Source organism: Acomys minous (assembly GCF_964271855.1).
Source record: "Acomys minous genome assembly, chromosome: 17".
Lineage (NCBI taxonomy): Eukaryota > Metazoa > Chordata > Mammalia > Rodentia > Muridae > Acomys > Acomys minous.
The window spans coordinates 50102056-50124914 of record NC_140500.1 but is presented as its reverse complement, the minus strand read 5'-3'; the positions used below and the strand labels follow the sequence as shown (position 1 = coordinate 50124914).

Here is a 22859-nt window from a genome sequence, read left to right as displayed (position 1 = left end):
TAAAACTAGATCTGTGGGCCGGGTATGGGGGGTGCACCCCTTTAATCCCAGCACTCGGGAGGTAGAGGCAGGCAGATCTCTGGAGATTGAGGCCAGCCTGGTCTACAGAGAGCCCTGGACAGCCAGGACGACATAGAGAAACCCTCTCTTAAAAAACAAACAAGAAAAACAAACCAAACCAAATGCCGCAGAACAACATCAAGAACAGTAAGAAAAACTGGATTTGTGCTAGGTCCAATCATTTATAAACTGGGTACCAGGACAGCTGCCCACTCCTTCTTGCTAGACACACTAAGAATGCATACAGACAGTAAAAGGCTGTATAGCTCACGCAACAGAACAAAGGAAAACAGCCACTCTCACTCACTCCTCTGTCACAGGACCAAACAGAAAATTCTTGTCAGATTCAGATACCACCATGGTACCTCCAGTTGTCAGTGATAAGATTTAGTTTTGTCTTATTTTTTTCCTTTAAATTCCCTAGTCCTGAGTGTTTCTCAGTTTAAAGAGAACCTGAAAACAAGCAGTGATAACAAATTTGGAAATTCATGTCAGTAGGGAGCAGGACCGACGTCAGTGGAAGACCTTTCTTCAGATAGAAGGGTCCAGACTCATGTCACGTTCTCACACTGCAACACAACAGTATCGTCTACAAAGTTCGCACTGGATGGCAACTGAATTACAAAACCAACAATAACAAAATAAACAAGAAAAGCAAAAGCCAGGTGTACACCTTTAATCCCAGCACTCAAGGAGGCAGAAGCAGGTGGATCTTTAAGTCCAGCCTGGTCTACAAAGTGAGTCTAGGATAGCCAAGGCTACACAGAGAAACCCTATCTTGAAAATAAATCAGGATATAAGTTTATGATTCCGTGTGAGGCTGAGACAGTCCCAGCTATCGTAGGGCACATGACGCCTGTGGGTCATGGGTTGGACACACATGACATTTAACTTGGAAAGAGGGAGGCTCACTGTGTACTACTCACAAATAACCATGAAAAGAACAGAGTAGCCCCATACAACAGAGCAAAAGTGCTAACCGGAAGAGCTGCTAGCCTCTCAGGTCCTTCAAAGCAGAATGCCCCAGAGAGTCAGCATCTCCTTGTCCAATAGTAATGACCAAAGAGCAGTAAGGGAACCAGGAGAGCAGACTGGAATCCTGAAAGGTGGTTTAAGGTCAAACACACCTTTGTGGTAATAAACTAGCTGATATGGCAAGTTGAAAGCGCATGCAGGCACAGACACAGACACAGACACAGACACAGACACAGACACAGACACACACACACACACACACACACACACAGAGAGAAAGAGAGAGAGAGAGAGAGAGAGAGAGAGAGAGAGAGAGAGATGGGAATTAATTAAGATAACGATTTTGGGATCAGGTAAAATGACACTTTAAATGTTAAGTATAGGAGACTTGGGGTCACTGAAACCTCCTGTTGTTTCCTAGAAAAAATATATTAATTTATTCTTCAAAGATTATTAAGAACATTAAAGAAGCTGGGTGTGTGGTACACACCTTTAATCCTAGCCCTTGGGAGGAAGAGGCAGGTGGATTTCTCTGAGTTTCAGGCCAGCTAGGACTACATAGTGAGACCCTGTCCCAAACAAAAAAGCAACAACAAGAAGAAGGATTAAAGGAAACAGGGTAGGCAACGTGTTTAACGGAACCCCTGACATGCTGGCTGTACTCGGTATGCCCCATATGGTTTTTTCTTTCTGTTACTGAATTTCCAGCTATAAAGCAGTGCATCGGGTGAGTTTTCTATACTCTCTGATCTCCCTTTTCTACATACGGCCACTCCTACCTTCTCCACTGCCAGCAGAGCTACTGAGTGACGACGGTCTGGTCCTCAGACCCCACTGGAACCAGGGGACAGATGATAGCCTATCAAGTGTAGAATTTAGACTTCCAGAATAGAGTGCTTTCTTTTCTTTTCTTTTTACTTTTGAGACAGGGTCTCACTCTGTCACCCTGGCTGTCCTGGAACTTGCTATGTAAGACCAAGCTGGCCTCAAACTCAGAGATCCAACTGCCTCTTCTGGGAGTGTTGGGATTAAAGGTGTGCACTACTTACCATGTCTGAGTGATTAAATAATCAGAATGCAGTAATGATGATGAAGCTACAATATATAAATTTGGGTTTATTGGAAGCAGCACCTGCTGGTGATGGGGGAAAAGTTAGGAGAGAGCAGGGAGGTGGAATAAAGGGTAAGAGTAAGGGTTAGTGGAAGCAAAATGTCTGGTTTATATAGTGAGTCTCTGAGGGAGGCAGAGGGCAGGGCATGCTAGCCACGCTCTGCAGCACAACCTAACACTCATCTTCAGAGTAGTTCTTAAAATGAAAATCAGTTTTGATGATCTCCAAGGAGAAAAATCCAGGAAAATATGTTAAGATGAGAAGAAGAAATAAATAAGTAGAAACATGTGCACATATGTTTATGTATGTGTACATCAGAGCATCATTAAAAATCACCATCACAATCCAGAACAAACAATCCCTGTAAGCAATGTCAGCTTTATTGCTAATGAATGTACCTTGCAGGAAATAGCACTCCACTTGTTAACGAATTATAATGAAATAAGTCAACCTGTGCCAGGGCAGATCCTGAAGTTGGTATCGTATCACTGCCCGCCTCCTCCCCGTTCCTATCAGGTTCACAGTGTGACCTCACAGAGAGCAGGTCATTCCCAGAAGCAGGCCGAGCCCAGAAGGAGAAGTGTCACCCCAGCCGGGAGTAGCCGGTTATTCTCATGACTCATTCACTGGCAAGAAACAAAGCAGGCTTCTGTAATGGCACGAAGTGAATGATGGGCCGGCACAGCACAGGACCACCCTGCATCCCTTCCACCTGTCAGCTCGCCACCAGTGAAAACTCTTGAGTCATGCGATGCCAGACTTTGCTGTAGAGGAGGGCAGGGTCTCATGAGAGCCTGGCTGCTGGGATTATGGGCATCACCATGCCGGATTGCATGCAATACTGGGGGCCGAGGCTCGGTGCTCTCTGAATGCTGGACAACATCCTGCCAACTGGGCCACCTGGTCTACTCTGCTCCTTTTCTCTCAATCCCAAATGCTATTTAGGAAAGAAACACTGTTTTCCTAACCCGTGTTTTTAAGATTTGGTTCATAACTCCTTACCTGGGCTACTGTGTGACTTGTGTGAAGGTTCTACCTTAATTTATATGTGACAGAAAACTATGAGAACTCAAAGTGCAAAGAGGAAAAGCCCAGACCTGGCCAACTAGTGCTGATACTGCGGTCTCTTGGCACTGTGCCAAGAGTGTAAGAATTCTTCACCTCCCATGAGTCCTTGTTATTGTTTGAGTGCACCAGAACATATTGTTGCCACTTTTCAGAACCCCAGCTACCTATACACAGGACGTAGGATGGGAAATTCTGTCACAGAAGGAACCATTCGTGTTTGTTCTAAATCTTGAATTCTTTAAGGATATTAGTGTAGAACAAATAAGGTTTCATGAGAAAGGAAGGCAGGGTGTACGTACCACACCCTACGGGGATAGAGGAGCAGGCTGGAAACTCTCTAGACCATAGACAGCCAACGACACACGGGGAAGTATCGTTGCCATGTGTGGAAGGAACAGGAAGGACTTGAGAAGTGATGGAAACAAGCTTTTACCACACTGCAGGCAACAAACTTCTACGGTTAAACAGACTAGAGAAGGTTAAAAAAAAAATCAGACCGGGGGGCTAGGAAGTAAAGTGGTCACTGCACAAGCCTGAAGGTCTGTGCTCAGACCACCTGCACCCACAGAAAAAGTCAGCGGTGTGGCTGGAGAGATGATCGGCAGTTAAGAGTGCACCTACTCTTACAGAAGACCCAACTACAGCAGGCAAGCTCGGCTACTTACAAATGCTTGTAACGTGCATACACATAATTAAAGATAAAAACAAAATGGAAGCTGGAGAGATGGCCTAGTGGTCAAGAGCTCTTGTTGCTCTTGGAGAGGACCACAGTTCAGATCACACATCCACATGATAGGTCACATACAATGTAACTCCGTATCTAAGGGATCTAACACTCCCTTCTGGCCTCTGCAGGCACCAGGCATACATGTATGTAGGCAAACACTCATGCACATAAGATGAAAATCTTTTTTAAAAATATCCTTAAGGTGTACTGGAGACCAGCCTGGTCTACAATGTGAGTCCAGGACAGCAAAGGCTATCCAGAGAAACCTTGTCTCAAAAAAACCAAATCCAAGCCAAACCAATAATAATAATAAAATAAATAAAAATTAAAACAAAATTTAAAAGTCAGGAATGTAATCACAATGCTAGGAAGGCAGGAACAGCCAGCTTAGATGAACATGAGCCCCAGGTCCTTCTGAAATAGCCCTGTCTTGTGAAACAAGGTAGATAAATAGCTTTGAGGAACAACATTCAAGTTAAACTTCTGGTACTCACACCCAAGTATGCAGATGTACCCACCCCTAGCCATGCATGCATGCATGTATACATACATACATACATACATACATACATATCACACAGGGTGAGGGGAGGTTGGGGGAGGGAGAGAGAAAGAGAAAGATGTCTGTATGGACTTCAGGCCCATGAGAACCTATGTACCCTAGATGAGATTGGAGATAGAGATGACTGAATAGACCCACAATCTATCCACATCACAGCAGAGCACCTGAGGCACAGTAAAGCTATAAGATAAGGTGCCTCCCTTTGTTATGAGTCAGGTTAGGCTTTGCAAAGAGCAAAAGAAACCTTTTCATTTAGGCGGCACTTTGATTAGAGGATAACAGTCGTGACAGTCCTTGGAGCTTACAGAACTCTACAAACTCCAACTGTAACCACTTCATTAACATCAAACACAACCTGAACATGGACACATTCCAGAGACAAGCAGCGTTCAGCATCAGCCTCTTTGCTCCTGGTTACTCTATCATTAGCTCTAATTATTAAAGACCATGGCAGAGGGCCGGACTTCAGACAAGCCCTGGTGCCAACAATGGTGCTTAAGAAGAAACTAATAGGCTCCAATAGTCCCTAAAGTAATGCACGGCTCCATGAAGGAGAAAAATAAGGAGTGGTCAACGTACGCAGATGCTCAATGATCTATCTGAATATGGCACCTCTATAAATAAAGACCAGGGTCACCTGTTTATCAGGCCAAATTTAAAATGTCTTTGAGATCAAACACACTTAATCTCTTTGTAAATTCCTTTAAGTTCGTAGCCAATACCTCTTTAGGCAGGTTACAACGGTCTCAGTATCAAGGAGAGCCTTGGTCAACAGAACATCGAGCTAGAGCTATGAAACAGGCTCCACTTCTTCCCTCTTGCAGGAGACATTTCTTTGCCTGTGTGGAAAATGAGCTCCTTATAGCGGAGCCCTAAGACATGAAAGGTGGGGGGCAGGAGGTGGGGGGTGCACGCAGCATCCCAGGGAAGTGACATTGCTGAATGAGCCATGAGCTGCATCTTGCATCTCGCTTTGACGGCGGCGGCACGACAAATGACAAGCCCTGTCAGGTAAGGCATTCGTCCTCACATGGAAGGCGGCCACTCCAAAGCAACAATCTAAGATGCTGTCACATCACAGAAGACAAGACGTCATAAAACAGGAAGGCTATCATTGAGGGAGGTACAGCAATAGAGACTGTAATTAAGAGCTGCTGCAAAGGGCTCCACAGCTCCACGCTCAGAATTTGTCTCTGGACTTGGATGACCTGCCAAGTCATCAGTGACGCCCTTATCCTTCCCAGCCATCTCTGAGAGGAGCACATTTCTGAGCAGCCTTTCAATCAGGAAGCCTATGCAGAAGCAGCCTTTAAAGGCTGCATAACCAAGGGAAAGAAGCAGCGAAAATGGTGAACTTTCCTTCATGCATATTCCTTTGTTTGTTTGTTCGTTCGTTCGTTCGTTCATTCATTCATTCAACAAACAGTTATCTTACCATCCAGGCACCAAGCTAGAGGTGCAGGGGTTGCTGAGGGAGATATGCCACCTGGATCAGCAAAGTTAGATTCTAAAAGGACAGACAGACAGTAGGAACCACAGCAGGCTCAGGACATGTTAGAGGGTGAGGGGCTTTGGGATCCCTGAGAAGGTGATAAAGCAGAATTTATGGGAGAACAGGCATCTAGGCTGAACCTTAAAATGAAAGTATGGAACTGGTCAGAGAAAGCGCACGGTGACGGGAAGAAGTTCATGTGGCTTAAGCATTAGGCAAAGGCTGAGAACCGGGCTGCGTGTGGTTCCAGGCAGGTACAAATGGAGCACAAGACAAAAAGGTAAACTTAGAACACGATATGATATTGTGTGTGTGTGTGTGTGTGTGTGTGTGTGTGTGTGACTAAATGACATGGTTCTCAAGTGTGAGATAAAGTGTTGCAAAGTCAGAAGGTTGGCCATGCCTACAAGAGACCTAACTCATAGGCCTCCCGTCCCTGAAGGACACTAGTTGACCTCAGACCTCTTCTTCTATTTGAAGAGCATCAGAGGGGCTCTGCGACCTGCACAGGGCCCCAGAGCTGGCGGAGGAGCAGCCCTCATGCTTCACAGCCAGATTTCTCACTCCTTCTGCATCTGGCTCCATTTTCTGTATTCATTTTTCCTCCTAGGCAGGGGGAGTGATTTTTAGTGGTAAATATAATTAAGCTTCTTCCATGATGACCTTTTACTTCTACTGTGGAAATACAAGTTCTTGAATAAAGAGAAGAATAAAAGGGAGAATAACAGCTGCAACAAAAATAGGACCGTGTGAAGGCATTAAACGGATGATGCTGACGGTACGTGAATTAGCCCTCAATGAAGCTGCAGTGGGTGAGACGTGAGCATGGTATTTACAAGTGTGTCTCAGCAGAAAGTTAAGGTCAGTTCCTCCTCTACTATCCTCTGGGTTGCTGCAGGACACACAGGACTGAGTTCCGAGCCATGACAGCCATCACAGCACACATGCTGAGGGTCTCAAAATGAGTTGGGACTAGAATGACTTTATTTCTTCATTTCAGTGACCAATACATCTTTTACAATGTGGAGAACAGAAATCCAGGCCCCACCAGCAAACACCTGTTCATGAGATCACTCTTCCATGTGCTGAAGCCTCAGCCAATGGAGGTTCTGGAAGGCAACAGAGCACAGGGACTTTTGTTCCTATCATAACACGAGGAGGTCTCATTCTCCCAACCTCGGGCTACCACAGCCATTCATACAAGGCACTGGTCAAGGCCTCTGCTTTGCCAGGCACAGGGCCAAGGAGTCAAAATAAACACATAAGGACAGACGACCCCGACGCAGAATCTTACATGACCGTAGCCAACTCATGTTAAAAAACCACATCACAGGCAGGAGAGGTAGCTCAGTAGGCCAAGTGCTTGCTAAGCAACTGCGAGGACATAAATTCCACCTCCAGTACCCACAGGGAGGGACAGATGTACTGACACGCGCTGAGGAGGTGGAGACCTGTGGATCTGCATGACTCTCTGGGCAGCCAGCCTAGCCTAAATGGTATGCCCCAAGTCCAGGTGGGAAACTCACGTTTTCAGCACCTGAGGAGTAACATCCTAGATGGACCTCTGGTCGCCATGTACACACATTTATACATACATACACACACATAGAGCACACTAGACACAGAAATAGACCTCATTTTCTGCCACTTTATAACTGGATAGTACAATGAGTTGTGATGTGTCTTCTTTTTCAGCCCAAACACTATTATTTTCACTTTCCATATTTTTTACTAGTTTCAAAGAAATGGGACATCAATATGAAGTTTTTCAAGCAAACACAAACATAATTATTCCACTGTTTAAAAAAAAAAACTGAGGTCATTTTGGACCTACTTCCTAAATAGAGGCAAACTTAAAATCAAGCCATTTAGCTCACAGTCAGGTCCAAGAGATCAGTGGGGGGAAAATAAATGGGAAAGCTTGCCAAAAATGTAACCATGGTAACACCACAGATGCGTCAAGCAATGGTGTGCTCATTTGCTTCATCCCCATTTCTTAAATTGGAATCTAAGTAGGGAAAAAATTACATGGAGAACAATCATTGAGTCTGCAATTACTGAATTCTGAAAAATTGCATTCAACCTGCAACTATAACTTACAGGCAGTCACAGGTCACCTAATAAATGGCCTTGGGTGGCTCACAAGTCAGAAAGATGCAGGTCTGCTCTGAATGCCAAGTGAATTCATCTCCCCATAACTGTTTCCTTCTCTGCTTTCAGAGGATTAGTGTGTGTAATGCGGGCCAGTGTGACAAAGATGGACCAAGCTGAATCACACAGCCTCAGTGCTCTCACCTGGAGCCACAGTCTCACTCAAAGATGTGTTACTAGCTCAATATAAATGGGATAAAAAGAAAAAAAAAATCCTACCCCATCTACAAGATCAGAATTAGGAATTGTAATATTAATATATAAGTATTCAGGGATATCATTGGGGTTAGCATTTACAATTCAATACTGAAAAGCTGAAGACAACTAAGTTACATGCAGTTACATGACATGACTGACCTGACATGGTCTTTCCACAGATGAGACGTTGAGCCTCATAAAAGGTGGGTAATTTGGTGGCCTAGCTGCTAAGTGTGCCAGAACCATCAGCTGAGCTTCCCCGCCCCCTTTAGGCATACACACACTTGTACACCACCAGTGAGACGCCAAGGCTGACAACTTACAAGGCACAGCATGGCGGTAGAGGTTGTCCCTTATGGTCTGCTGGAGTTCATGATCCGGAGACCCCTTCTGGAACCTTTGGTTGAGGAAGTGCCGCAGGTCCTTGTTGAGCCTTCCTCCTGTAGGAAATACATAAGACAGACAGAGCACATGAACAAGAGCCACGCTTTCCAAACAGTGCACAGCCAGAGCTGTGAGTGAGGAAGCAGGATCCAGCGAATCCAGCCCACAGACCCTCAGCCACCGTGAGGAAGGGCTTCAGTTTCCTTCTGCATGGGAAAAGCAAGAGGAATGCAAGAACGGGAAAACTGCATGGAAACAGAACGGAGCTGTGGGCCTTCTCACAGGCAATACTAGAAGGCTAAGTAATGGGGAATTTCTCCTATGCCTTACATTTATTTACATGGGTGCCTGTGACATTCACAGACACTCACAGAGACGAGCAGCTGAAACCACAAAGAGGACAATCCAGCAATAACTGTCAGATTGTAAGGCATCCTTCCCAGGTTATACTGGCAGAACTCTAGTGTAATTTGATACAGCAAATAAATAAAAATAAGGGCAAGCAAAGAAACAGCCTAGAAACAACAAAGAGAGACTGACTGAGTAAAGCCCATCCCACCTGCATATAACTGCTACGCATGTATAAGTGCACCTCCACACGCCAAGCACAGGCAGGGAATTCAGAAAACAGCCTTCAAGGGCTGAGTCATGTTTGCACTTTAAAATTTTATTTAGTTGGGCATGGTGGCACACGCCTTTAATCACAGCACTCAGGAGGCAGAGGCAGGAGGATCGCTGTAAGTTCCAGGCCAGCCTGTTCTACAAAGAGAGTCCAGGACAGCCAAGATTACACAGAGAAACTGTCTTGAAAAACCAAAATACAACAAACAAACAAACCTTTATTTAACTGGTATATAAAAGCAGAAAAATTATATTTTAAGTATACTAAGAAGATATAATGTAATAATTAAACATATATATATATGTAAAACTTTCAAAATCTGTTCTCCTAGCTTCTGAAGATTAGAGCAATATACTATTATGTCCAATCAAGCTTCTGTTAAAACAAGACAGTTTCTTCTTTCTACCTGAGCAGGGCATTGTTCTATTGAAAAATCTCTCTCGTTTCCTTCTTGGCCTCTGGTAAACACCATTCTACCATTCTGCTCTCAATTAGTACGAAATCAACATTTTACACTCCTCGAGTGGGCGAGGTCACAGCTGTACCTTATCTATCTTTTTGTGTACACAAGAATTCTCAACAGGGAATGGGCCGAGGCGCAGCCCAGCCAGCTTGAGACTAAGTTCAACCCCCAGAGTCAAAGCAAAGCAAGAAAATGTATGAAGTATAAACTAAAAAAAGGAAAGGACAAAGAAGGAATCTTTAATAGAAGGAATCGTTAATTTAAAAAAAAAAAAAAGGACAGCCATTTCCTTTAGAGTAAAGGACTTGAGCTGAGAAAGCAGACCCCACTGTTCATGTTCTGGATAAACAAATGGTGCTCTGTACTTCTCCATGTCCTGCACTGCCTTGAAAACACAAGGTACACATTGCTTAATTACCGTTGCTTGAGCCACGGTTAATTGAGTGGATTTTTTTCTTTATCTCTGTGAAATTATGTATATTTAATAGAACAAAAGAAACAGTTTCAAATGTTACAAAAATATGTCATAGAAAAGAGAATTTTGAAAGATTGTAACCACAAACAGGATCAACAAGGCTCTTATAGATTAACTCAGTTCACTCATAATGAATAAAGATACCACAGAGATGGCTAAAAGTAAAAATATTAAGATTGCCTTTTTTGCTGTGTAGTGGTGGTGCAAGCCTTTAATCCCATCACTTGGAATGCAGAAGTAGGTAGATCTCTGAGTCTGAGGCCAGCCTGGTCTATAGAGCAAGTTCCAGGCTACACAGAGAAACCCTGTTTCAAAACACAGAGTGAGAGAAAGAGAGAGAGAGAGAGAGAGAGAGAGAGAGAGAGATTCTCTATCCAGTTTTCAGACAAAACGAGAATCAAACAAAGGCATTTCAGCCTTAGGGAAAAGACTTATGAGCCACCAAGTCCTTGAAGCAGACAGTAACTGCTTCAAGTTCGAAGAGTACCCCAGGCTAACTACTAGTGATGCTAACAGGACAGCATTCCCCACGACAGCACAGGACCACTGCTCTTGCTTGTCACACCTGCTCATTCTGGCACAAACCTCCAAAACTGCATCTGAATTATTTTATTTCAGTTGTATTATAACCAAGGCTTACGTTGTCAAAATGAAAATAGTACATAAATTATGAGATGTAAAACCATCCAATCATTTATCAGCTCTATTAAATGAAGAAGATAAGCACTGCCTTACCTGTTCCCTAGACCCAAACCAGACAAGATGTTTCCACAGTTCACAAAATAAGATACTCATATTTTTCTCTCTCTCTCTCTCTCTCTCTCTCTCTCTCTCTCTCTCTCTCTCTCTCTCTCTCTCTCTCACACACACACACACACACACACACACACATACACACACACACAAACATGCATGCACGCGCACGTGCACACACACACACACACACAGAGGTGATGCTGACACACACCTAGGTGATAAAAACCATACAAATTCAAGTCACAAGGAGATTCTACTACACATCTACCAGAAGAGAAGAATTTCAAGAGTGCAAATATCCCCTTTTGGCAAGGTTATAAAACTGTAAAACAAGGTTTTATATATAGCTAGTGGGTGCATAACGCAGCTCAGCATCATGGGAACACAATTTAATAATCTTATTAAGTCAAGTTTGCACAAAGTAAATAACCCAAAAATGAAAGTAAGTCCACAAAAAGAAAACACAGGCGAATTATCATGGCAGCCTTAATGACAACAGCCCCAAATTATAAACAATCCAAGTGATTTAAAAAAAAAAAAAACAGGCAATGAAGAAGAGGAGGAAAAAAAGAAAAAAAAAAGGTCATATGTTCAATGAAGTGCTCCACAGCACTTAAAAAGGAAAAATTACCAACACATATGGTAATATTGAGAATTCTCTAGCATTAAACTTTGAATGCTGAGGCCAGATAGAAAAGGGAACAGAACTTCACCCATGAAGTTTTAAAATGTTCCCTTTGGAGTAGAGGGACACAAAGACCAACCGTAGAATAGCATGAGGGGGTCTAAGATAGATGAACGATCTACAGAGTGCACGGATGTTGCCTTACGCATCAGTTTACATAAGTAAAGTTCTGGAAGGGTACCGAGAACCGCGAAGCTACATTCTATGAGTCAACAATAATAACAACAACATCAATTATTTCCAAATAACTTTTTAAGAAACAGAGAAGACATGAACTATTTGGGGGAGATGCCAGTCTGGAGTTGACTGACTGTGGTGGTGTAACGCAGATCTTACGCATCAGAATGCACAGAGTCTCACAGAAAGCAAAGTTTTACGTGAGGGCTGGCTGAGTGAGTGGTCACCACAGGCTAGGCATGGTGCTAGGTGCTCAGTTCTCAGCATCATTAGGAAGGCAAACCAAAGGACCAAAGGCAAATCCTGGCCAGGAGGAAACACGGGTCCAGGTATGGATCCTGCTCCATCATTCACGGCTTGTGAGCTTCTCTTCTCTCACTCACAAAAATAGAACAATGACATAATAGTAGCTGCATCACGTGGCTGCTGTGAGCATCAGAGGAGACGGCCTGTTAAAGCAGTGCAGGGCACAGAGGAAGCACTTAGCGGAAGATAAACACTGTCATCACCACAGTGTGTCAAGTGGACAATTTCTGGGGTGAAGGAAAAAGAATTTAAACTAGCCCAAACGTGAACTATTAATGGTTTCTCAAAAATAATAAAAATCACATGAATATGAAAGTTATCAAATGGGTTAAAAATAAGAGGAAATAAAACATAAGGTGAGAGAGCTGGACTAAGGATTATTTCCAGTGGTTCTAGAAATTTGTGCCGAAATAGTATGAACTTAAGGTAAAACGGGGCTGAGATTCAGGAAAGAATGCTGCCTGGTAAACCACTGGAAGGTGTATGAGAGCCGCATTTGCTAAACTCTAGCCCCAGGGATAAGGCGCTCTTGAAGGACAAAAAGTATAGTTTCCCATCACCCACAGTCTAGGTGGTTCTCGACATGAAAAAATCATATCAAATTACTAACATTAAAAGACACTGACAGGGCCAGTGTGGTAGCTCGTGGGTCAAGGCCTTTGTTGTCATACCTGAGTTCAATCCCCAGAACCCACATGATAGAAGAGAAACAAGTTACACATGGGGGAGAGGGGGGAGGGAGAGATAGAGACAGACAGAGACAGACAGACAGACAGACAGACAGACAGACAGAGACAGAGAAAGACAGAGAGACAGTGACATAGACAGAGACAGTGAGAGTCAGAGAAAGACAGAGAGGCACGCACAGGCATACATGAACACACACAAAATAAATAAAAATTTAAGAGGCTCTAAACATTTCTACTTGAGGGTTAGGAGCTAAGAGGTCTATGACAGCTAAATGTTCTGTTGGGGACCAAAGCAAATTCCAGAGAACATCTGGGATACATTAGTTCTTTCCCTACATGTAACACAGATGCACACATCTACAGTCACCATCAAGATAACGCAGAGGTTTACAGATGGGACGGCATTTTTAAGACTCTGCTGGATGATTACAAATGATCTTAGGCTCCAACTAAGCAGACCAGTTATGGTTTATGAAACCTCCCTCTTCTGTGGATGTGCAGAAGGGCAGGGTTAACTATGCTGGCAGTTAACATTTACTCTGCATTCCCTGACATTTGGATGAGAAAAGCCTCCACCTTCACATCCCATTAAGAATACTGTACTTTGAGCATCTAATCTCAAATTAATTGCCAATTATTCAGAGGACATGTCAGTAAATCTTTTCCTAATTGTCAAGGGCATTGAGCCAATAAAATAATAAATTGTAAGGTGGATAAATAATAAACTGTAAGTATGTCACGGCATCTTTACTTCAGTTCAAATTCAAGATTTGTATTTGAGAAAAGAAGAAAGGTCGGAAGGATGTAGAGCTTTAACTAAGAAAAAAAGTTCGAAACTGGGGCTGGGGAGATGGCTCAGTATCTGCAAACATGACCGGGCTTCAAATCCCCAGTCCCCGTATAAAAGGCTGGATATGGCAGTACAGACCTCTAACCAAAGTGTTGGGGAGATCGAGAAAAGTGGGTCTCTGGAGCTTACTGGGCAGCCAGTCCAGCCATGTTGGTTTGGTGAGAGAACCTGTCTCAAAGAAATAAGAGGGGAGCTGGTTATGGTGGAGCTTGTCTTTAGTATCAGCATTCGGGAGGCAGAGGCAAGCAGATTTCTGTGTTTGAGGCCAGCCTGGTCTACATAGTTCCAGGATAGCCCAGGGCTCCACAATGAGACTCTGTCTCAAAAAAGCGAACGAACACACACACACACATACAAGTTCAGAGATCAGTACAAAGAAGTTATGAATTTTAAAAAAGGACAATGGAGCTCTACTTGAACTGTTATTATTAATTTTTTTTTTTTGAGACAAGGTTTCTCTGTGGAGCCTTGGCTATCCTAGACTGTCACTGTAGACGAGGCTGGCCTTTAACTCACCGCCTGCCTCTGCCTCCCCAGTGCTGGGATTAAAGGTGTGTACCACCACGCCCAGCCCTAATTGCTATTATTTTATATTTGTGTATTTATCGATACATAGAAATTCTGTATCTTTTAAATTTCCAAATATATCTTTGTAATTTTCCTTTGAGTTTTCTGAAAGTTAATGATGATCAATATATCATATTAATATTGTATAAGAGTCCATTTTCAATATATCAAAATTCATTTTTTCATATAAAAACCAAGCTATTTTTCAATACAAGCCATGTTGCTATAGGTTTTATTGGGATGAGTTTTTTAATTAAAAAAAAAAAAAGCAAGTACAAAAAAGAAAAGAAAAGAAGCATAAAGGTCAAGAAACTGATCTCCATACAGAAGCTTAGTGGGCAAGCATGAGCACGAGGGGCGGGGTGGGGCGGGGCTCCAAACGAGGGGCGGGGCTCCATGGCAATCAAGCATGTACACAAGAGGCAGGGCTCCAGGGTGGTATTCAAGGCCATAACTCAGGAACAGAAGAGTTGTGCATCCCATAATCTTCCCCGTCTTCTGGCATATTATGTTTCTTTCCCTGGCCTTTAACTGTGAAACAGGATTTTCTATCTTTTTCTGGCTTTATGTGGGCAAGAGAATCACTTGCATCAATACCATAATGAATCCCATTACTCAAATGCTAATTTCAATAAAAAATATTTTAGTTCAGGGAATGAAAGGGGAATTTATTTCGGGTACAGCAGAACTTTGTATTTTACTTTTAAGTTTTAGGCAACTGTAAATTCCTCCAGTAAAATACAGTTTGGAAGGAGGAGGGCAGGATTATTAACCAACTACTGACCAAGCCTCCATGGCCTGCAACTATGCCATCTGTGTCAGAGAATGCAATGCAGTGCTACTCATGGTTCGTCCTAATAATATTTTCCCCAATATTTCTCTCTCTCCTGTAAAAGGAATATGTGATCAGGAAGTTAGTGTTCAATAAGAGTCTCACTTGAGGGTGGTGATGGCCGCACAGGAACGTGAGTATACTTGATGCCAAAGACTCTCCTTGAAGATGATTAATTAAGGTTTATGCACATACCACAATAACAGAGTTATATAAGTAATTATCAGCTTTGAGAAACAAACTAGGGACAGGGGCACATACTTGTAGTCTCAGCTCTGAGTACAGAGTTCAAAAAACAGTGAGACCCTGTCATCAAAAGGAAACAAAAGCCGGGCAGTGTTAGCCCACGCCTTTAATTCCAGCACCTGGAGGCAGAGGTGGGCAGATCTCTGAGTGAGCCCAGGACAGCCATGAAACCGTGTGTGTGTGTGTGTATGTGTGTGTGTGTGTGTGTGTGTGTGTGTGTGTGTGTGTTTTGTCTGTCTGTCTGTCTGTCTGTCTGTCTGTATATTCCATATGCATGGAAGCCAGAACATGGGGTTGGGTTCCCTGGACTGGAGTTACTGATGGTTGTGAGGCTCCTCATGGGTCCTGGGAACCAAGCCTGGGTCCTGTAAAACTGCAGGTGGGACCATCTCTCTAGCCCCTCAAAAAGAAATGTTTAAAAATATAAAGATGTTCAACGAAGTAAAACCATTTGTAGCCTCATTTGTACACTTTTTTATTAATTTTATTGAGTTTTGCTCTGGGTATGGCTACATAGACAGACTCAGACCATCGAATCATAGCTGTACAGAAACTCTACATCCTTGATGTACAATAAACACCATCAGAGCACACCTAGACACATGAGCAAATGCAGCGACTCATTCAACAGGGATTTATTAAGAGCCTACAGACAAATGTGCCAAGACCTCTAACAACATGCTGTCCCTAAGGAGGAAGTGTCATTGGTGTCCCAGGCAGGGATGACCTCTGGATTGAGGCAATTGTTAGGAGCAGAAAGGATGAAGGAAAAGAAGAGAGTCGCCCCTGCAAAGGGTAGAGTGAAGTGTTCCAGGGAGCAGAGAGATAGGCTGCAGGAGGAAAGCCAAGAACTTAGTCAAGGGGGAGCTCTGGTCCAGAGGAAAAGGGGCTTTGCAGGCCACAAGGACCTTCAATTATACTCTCAGTGCAGAAGGAATGTTCCGAGGGAGTCCAGCCACAGCAGAGAAAGACCTGGTACACATTTTCTGGTGCAGTGGGCTGTGTAATAGTAGGAGGAAGAAGCCAGCACATGTACAGTAGACAAAAGGGGTTGTTGAGCCAGGAAAGGGCCAAGAAGAGCAAGAGAGAAGAGAAAGGACAAGTAATTTAATGATGGAGCTGATTGGGGCAGGTGGTAGTTTAAGTGAAAACCGCGGCCCATATGCTGGAGTAAGTATGCCACCGAGGGGTGGGCTTTGAGTGTGCACTCTTTTTGTCTCTGTGCCCTCCCACCCCCCCGCCCCTGCCCCCCCCCATCTTCCTGCTCCCTGGCTGTCAAGCAAGCCTCAGGCTCCTGACTCCATGCCACGATGGACTCTGTCACTGTAAGTCAGAATAAACCTTATTCTCCTCTAAACTCTTTTAGTCGTGCTATTTTATCATGGCAACGGGAAAATAATACACCAAGGTTGTTGTTGTTGTTTTAACTGGCAATGAATGGGTGCAACAGACCACGAAGTTCAAATGATCTCTATTAGCCATGGTCTAACACCAAATCATACCATATATGACATTTATGTCCACATTTTTTAACATTTTGTACACATTTGCAAAATATAATTAGTGTTTCAAAATGTTGTTTAGTTTATCAATTCAACCTATATAACCATTACTATTAAGCAAGCATGTAGGTTATCTTCTTTGTACAAAATTCATCTGTAACTGGGTGCTATGCCACAGAGCTATAATCTTGGCATTTGGGAGGTGACGGCAGGATCAGGAGTTCAAGTTTATCCTTGGGTACATAAGGAGTTTGAGGCCAGCCTCCATGAGACTGTGTATCAAAACAGACAGACAGAGTCTGCATTTATTACATTGTATGACACACGAAGTTGTGCTATTAGAGCAAAAAGCAAGAAAATGTTTCAGGCTCTTGAAACAATTTTTCTCCAAAAGACAGTGTTAGCTTCCCTATATCCTATTTGATCATTTAATTCTTAGTTTTAAAAAGTTGTATAACCCAGGCTATCCCAAAAATGTAATCTTCTTGCTATTAGGTCAAAGCTCACCTCTCCACCCCCCCCAAATGGTAGTGATGTCATTGTCCTAAACAGAAGGATTCTAGCCTAGTACACAGAAATATTCTTACTGGATAAACAAGTCTAAAGGCAGGTCTCTATTTACCAGGAACAACCCTTAATCTTCCACAAAGGTCAATTACCTAGGGCAAGGGCATCTGGTTTAACCTAGATGGTCTGTATCAGCCCACCCTGTTGTCAATAAATCTGCTTGTACTTCCACCATTTTGTTCTTCTCTTTGTCCCCATCTCCCATGGCCTTGGCAGTTTGATCCCCAATAAACTCTTCTTCCTACCGGTGGAGTGGTCTAGTTCCATAGTTTCACTGTGCCCTTGCTTACACCTACCTCTAATGCCTATGTTCTGAGATGACAGACAGGCACCACATCACATCTCTTAATTTCAAGGGGCTCAAAATTGGTACAGAGATTATTCACATACCAGACATTTTCATGTTTTACTTAATGCTACAATGTAAACCTTAAGTGTAAATTATTGTTGAAAATTCCCTGTAAGTGGAGATTCTTGATTCCCAGAGGTCATACCAATTTCTACTAAGGTATAGAAAAAAATTTAATATCACTCATGTGACAAAGAAATGCTGAAATGAGTATGGGCTTTCCCTTTTAATTAGTTTCTCCTAATCTTGACAAACTGCTCTCCACAGAAAATTAATTTAGAGAATGGCCTATTGAGAAATAATGAATGATTGTCATTATCATATGTATTTAACAACAACAACAAAAAAAACCTAATACGTAAAAGACACATAAACTGGGAACACTGTATATGCCAAGTCTTTATATAATTTCTTCAAACTTCTTTACCCCAAATAACACCAAAGCAATGGCCTAAATCAGAGTTGGCCACATTTTTTTCTATATAGGATTAAAATTAAATATCTTTTTCCAGTCTTGAGAGTACAGAAAGGCCATGCAAATACCCTATTCTGCTTTGGTGACATGAAGCTCCACATGGATAATTTATAATAAGGATGCTTTCCATCAAAAATGCATTTACAAATACAGGAGGGAGAGACAGACGAGGGGCACACCTATCATCCTAAAAAGGAGGACAGCATAGGCTATGTAGTGAGATCCTACAATAAAGACTAGAAGGAGGGGAGGGGAAGGGAGAGGGTGGGGTGGAGGAAGGGTAAAAGACATATTCTCAGAGCTATAGCTTATGAATGAGAATTTCTAAAAAGAAACTGTTTCTAAAATGATGGGTGATAAATATTTCAATGAAAATTTCCAATTTAATTATGCCTTTTCTTGCTCTACCTTTAGGCCCCTAGACAGCCATTCCTTCCTGATATATGAATCAAACCATTTGGGGTATATTCAGTTAAAAATTCTTATTCTCCACCAATGAAAAGGCTAAGAATGCTGTCAGGTAACACTGGAGGCCTACAGCTGAGTTTCTGACATCTTCCTGTAATCTCCACCCTGATGTTCCCACCAAGGAATTTAAAAAATGCCTTGATTTAGCCGGGCTTGATAGTGAACACATTTAATCCCAGCACTTCAGAGGAAGAGGTAGGCGGATCTCTGAGTTTGAGGCCAGCCTGGCCTAGATAGAGTGTTCCATGACAGCCAGGGCCACACAGAGAAAGTCGGCCTCTGGGGAAGAAAAAAAAAAAAGCCTTTATTTATAAAACTTTATTTGTTCTGTCAACATGAAAACTGCTTCCACACTGAGACACTATGTTTGGGGGAACCTAAATCTATATTAGAAAATAAGCCTTCTTCCTCTGTGTTGATTCCTCTGAGGTCAGAGCTGTTTCTCTGGAGAACAAGCTGTTTTAGGTGACAGTCCTGCATCCCTAGGTGCGTGGGCGATTTGACAGCGACCTCTGTAGATACATGGAGACTGAATCCATGCCTTGGTGGTACAGAGACTGATGCTTGCTCAGGAATGTTTCTCCAAAACTTAAAGAAAGAAAAGAGAGAAAGGAAGAAGAAAGAAAGAAAGAAAGAAAGAAAGAAAGAAAGAAAGAAAGAAAGAAAGAAAGAAAGAAAGGCACAGTCAGTCTTTGAGTCTGTGAGGCGAGAGAGGTGGCAGAGTCAAATTGTGTATACTGATAAAACACAAGAAAACACTACTTACTTACACTGAATACCCAACGTGGACGAGCACAAAACCTTCTGTCAGCACTTTAGGAAATCGTCTTTCTTATTATTTCCTGGCCACTTTTTTTCCTATTCTTTTCCTCCCAGTGAATTTTTTTGTAGCAAATTTCATCCCACAGTAAAAAGAAACTTGAATTAAGCATGGGAAGAAAAAGCAAGCTCAGGTTTTAAACTTCATCATCTCCATTTTTTTTCATTATTTATATCCTTTATGTTCTCTATATTTATTCCAGTTAAGCTAAGAGGCAGGATAACATTTGTTCACTGAAAAATAAAAAGAAGCAGGGCGGGGTGGGGGTGGGGGAACCCTTCTACAGAGAAAGCTGAAAGACAGTGAATCCTGTTGTCAGAGCAATGCAACCGACATGAGTCTATAGCCAACCCAAAAAGCAGCTAAATGGTTCTACCTAAAGCTGAAGCCGGGCACCCAAGCTCAGACCCTTTATGTCCCAATGCACGGCACTGCGGATGCGAGTGGAGGCTGTTGCTGCTGCTTCTTTAATCTTCCTCTCCTTGTCCTCCTCCTCCCTTCTGTTTCTTTGTTATATTTCTTCATCTCTTGGGGAGGGGACACACATGTGCTACAGTAGATGTGTGGAGGTCAGAGAACAACATGGAAGTTGGTTCTCTCTCCTTCTGGTGGATCCCGGTACTTGAACTTTGATGGTTAGGCTTGGCAGTACATGCCTCTCTACTTACTCATGGGGCCATCTTACTGATCTGACAGTTCCATCGTCATTAAAAAGACTGAACCTGCAGGAATAGTGAACATTTCTGGGCCAGGCTTGTGTATACTGCTAAGCATGAGTCTACACTCCACAGCCAACCCACTGCCAGTGCCATGTGGAGGACGCACAAACTCCAGGAATCCGTTTGTCACCCGTCTAGAAAAGAGAAGTGGGACTCATATCCAGAGGGGGTGACTGCCCAAGTGTCATTGCTTGTGAAGCGGGAAGTTCACTATCGGAACCAAAACTCAGAAGAGACAAATGAGGAAACTAAAGCCAAAAAACCAGTATATATATTCTTTGTGAATTCAAGTTCTCCCAGTCACAAAAATTTTGTTTTTGTGAACAGCTTCTGTTTCTGGAAGTTTTCCAAAAGCATAGCTGGTATTGTGGGAACCAAGTGATAGAGACCTGTCCCTCAGGGCAGGACTTTCAGTAGCATGCAATCAAAGCACCTCAGGGTGCTTTTCCTATCAAAGACAGACAGGCCAACAAGAGCTCATGTTTTCTGAACCTCCCCACCCCCCTTTGCTTTGATTAGCCAATCACATCAGATTGTGACATCAAGCTCCAGCCAGTGGACTGAGATGCAGCCACAGCCTATGCAGGGGATAAAAGACAGGAGGCCATTTTGGCTACTGAGCTCATCACCCTCATTTGGTCTCTAGTGCATTTAAAAAAAAAAAAAAAGCAAAAAGAAATTGTCCTGCTGAATTACTTTTGCTTTCTTTGTTCCTTTGTGCAAAACCAAGATGATTGGTTTCCCAGCAGACCTCAAGTCAGATTCCACTTGCTCTAATCCAGGCTCCAAACTCTGGAGCAGGCTTTAGACAAGTTGCTAAATCCCTGGTGATCCTGGCTTTCCCGCAGCAGCAGCTGATTATACAGATGACGTGTGCTCCAAGATCTGATGTGAGGCTTGGCATCATCAGGCCTTAACCCACTACCTCGCCTACTGCAAACCGCTCAGTACTTCCTTATTCTTTCTCTTACCAAAGAAGTGTGCCAAGTTGGGAGAATGCTAAACTTAATACAAACAAGGCAATAAAGATTCAGCTGAGGCAGTGAGGGCTGTGGCTGAGACATTCTAGTGATGTTACTGAAAGAATCCTGAGACACGGCAGCTGGGCCAGACCTTGCAGAAAGATGCCATCGGTTTGGGGATGATGAAGTGTTAGGGTATCTACACCCTATGTTCAGAAAATGTGGGGAAATGAAAAACAGGTATAGATATGGAAACAGAGAACAACAATGTCCAGATGCGAATGAGGGTGCGCCTACTATTGAGGGTATATGTTATACTGTGGGAAGTTTCAGAATTAAAAAAAATACGTATTTTGCTAAAGACATTATAATTACTATTAAAGTAGAAAACTTAGGTAAGACTCAAAATATGAAAGACGCCAGCTTGTCTGACAAATCACAAGAGTAAAGTCAGCAGCCTTCAATGTTCCTACCAGAAAAGTAAACAAACACAAACACAAAGCATTGACGTCTGACATCCACTACCTTCCACAGACACTCAGCCAGGATGTGGAAGCAAGGTTCCTTTCAGGGAAGCAGCCCTCCCCCTCCTACCCTCTGGGGACCAGAAAGCTCTTTCCAATGTTTCTATGCAAATGTGACTGAGATCCCATTGGCATTCCCAGGCTTCAACATCAACAATAATTAGGGCAGCTGCTCCCTTGCCCTCCCAGCCTCACCCGGATTCAGTCTCTGAGTAGAGAGAGAATCTGAGTTGCAAACCATATTCTGACATCATTCCTGCAACAGTTGGCTGGGGCCAGAGTGGGCACACTGACCCACACTACACTGGCAAATCATTGGCCAACAGCGTCAAAGTACAGCACACCACTGCCATTTATACTGGCCCAGACAGTGAGAACACACATAGCCCGTGAAACAAACATCACTGACACACCTGAAAAAAAAAAAAAGAATTTAGATAATTTCCCAGTCAAGAAGGCACATTTACAGGTTTAGTCTTTGCACAGAATCTTGGCTTTAAATGCAGTTTAAAGTAAAAACCAAAAGAAAATAACATGCCATGCCAATGAGAAAAGAACTGTGGGAAGGAACACGTAATATGTGCATGTGGCTATGTGCATGGTTTTGGAGTAGTTTTATATGTTGCAAACCTATACCGGCCTCTCTGGCAGGAATAAATATGCTCTAAGGAGGCACTTATAGTCCTCACTTTGGCCAGTCTAGTGAATGAATGGGTCCCTAGAAAGCAAAAATTCCCCAGGAATCTCAAGCAGAGAGAAGAAATGGCCGAAGCCCCCAGAGAAGCCAGAGAAGGACCTAACCTGCACGTGGAGGAATTTATCTCACAGAGTGCCTGGGAAAGGAGACAGCTGTGCGCAGGGACCACACCACCTGCGCTTGGCTATGTGCACCTCTGGCTTCTGTTTAACCCCAGAGTGTCAGGACCTCCAAGGATGGGCTGGGGTGGGGGTAGGGGGTCTGGTCCTCGGATTTCTTTGCTGCTTTTGTGGCTGCACTCTATCTCCTCCTCTGCTTTTCATTACTGATTTGGCTCTTTCAACTGGATTACTGAGGAAGGGTGGCTTGCTGGGGCACA

General features: G+C 43.2%; 1 protein-coding gene across 23 annotated transcripts in view; it reads right to left on the bottom strand.

Moving 5' to 3' along the window:
* MAGI1 (membrane associated guanylate kinase, WW and PDZ domain containing 1) overlaps positions 1–22859 on the bottom strand; it is a 620267-nt gene that overhangs the window by 253524 nt on the left and 343884 nt on the right. For all 23 annotated transcript variants that reach the window (XM_084765515.1, XM_084765511.1, XM_084765512.1 and 20 more), the window contains exon 2: positions 8669–8785. In XM_084765515.1, the coding sequence (XP_084621641.1) occupies positions 8669–8785 (117 nt within the window). The remainder of the gene's footprint in view (positions 1–8668; positions 8786–22859) is intronic.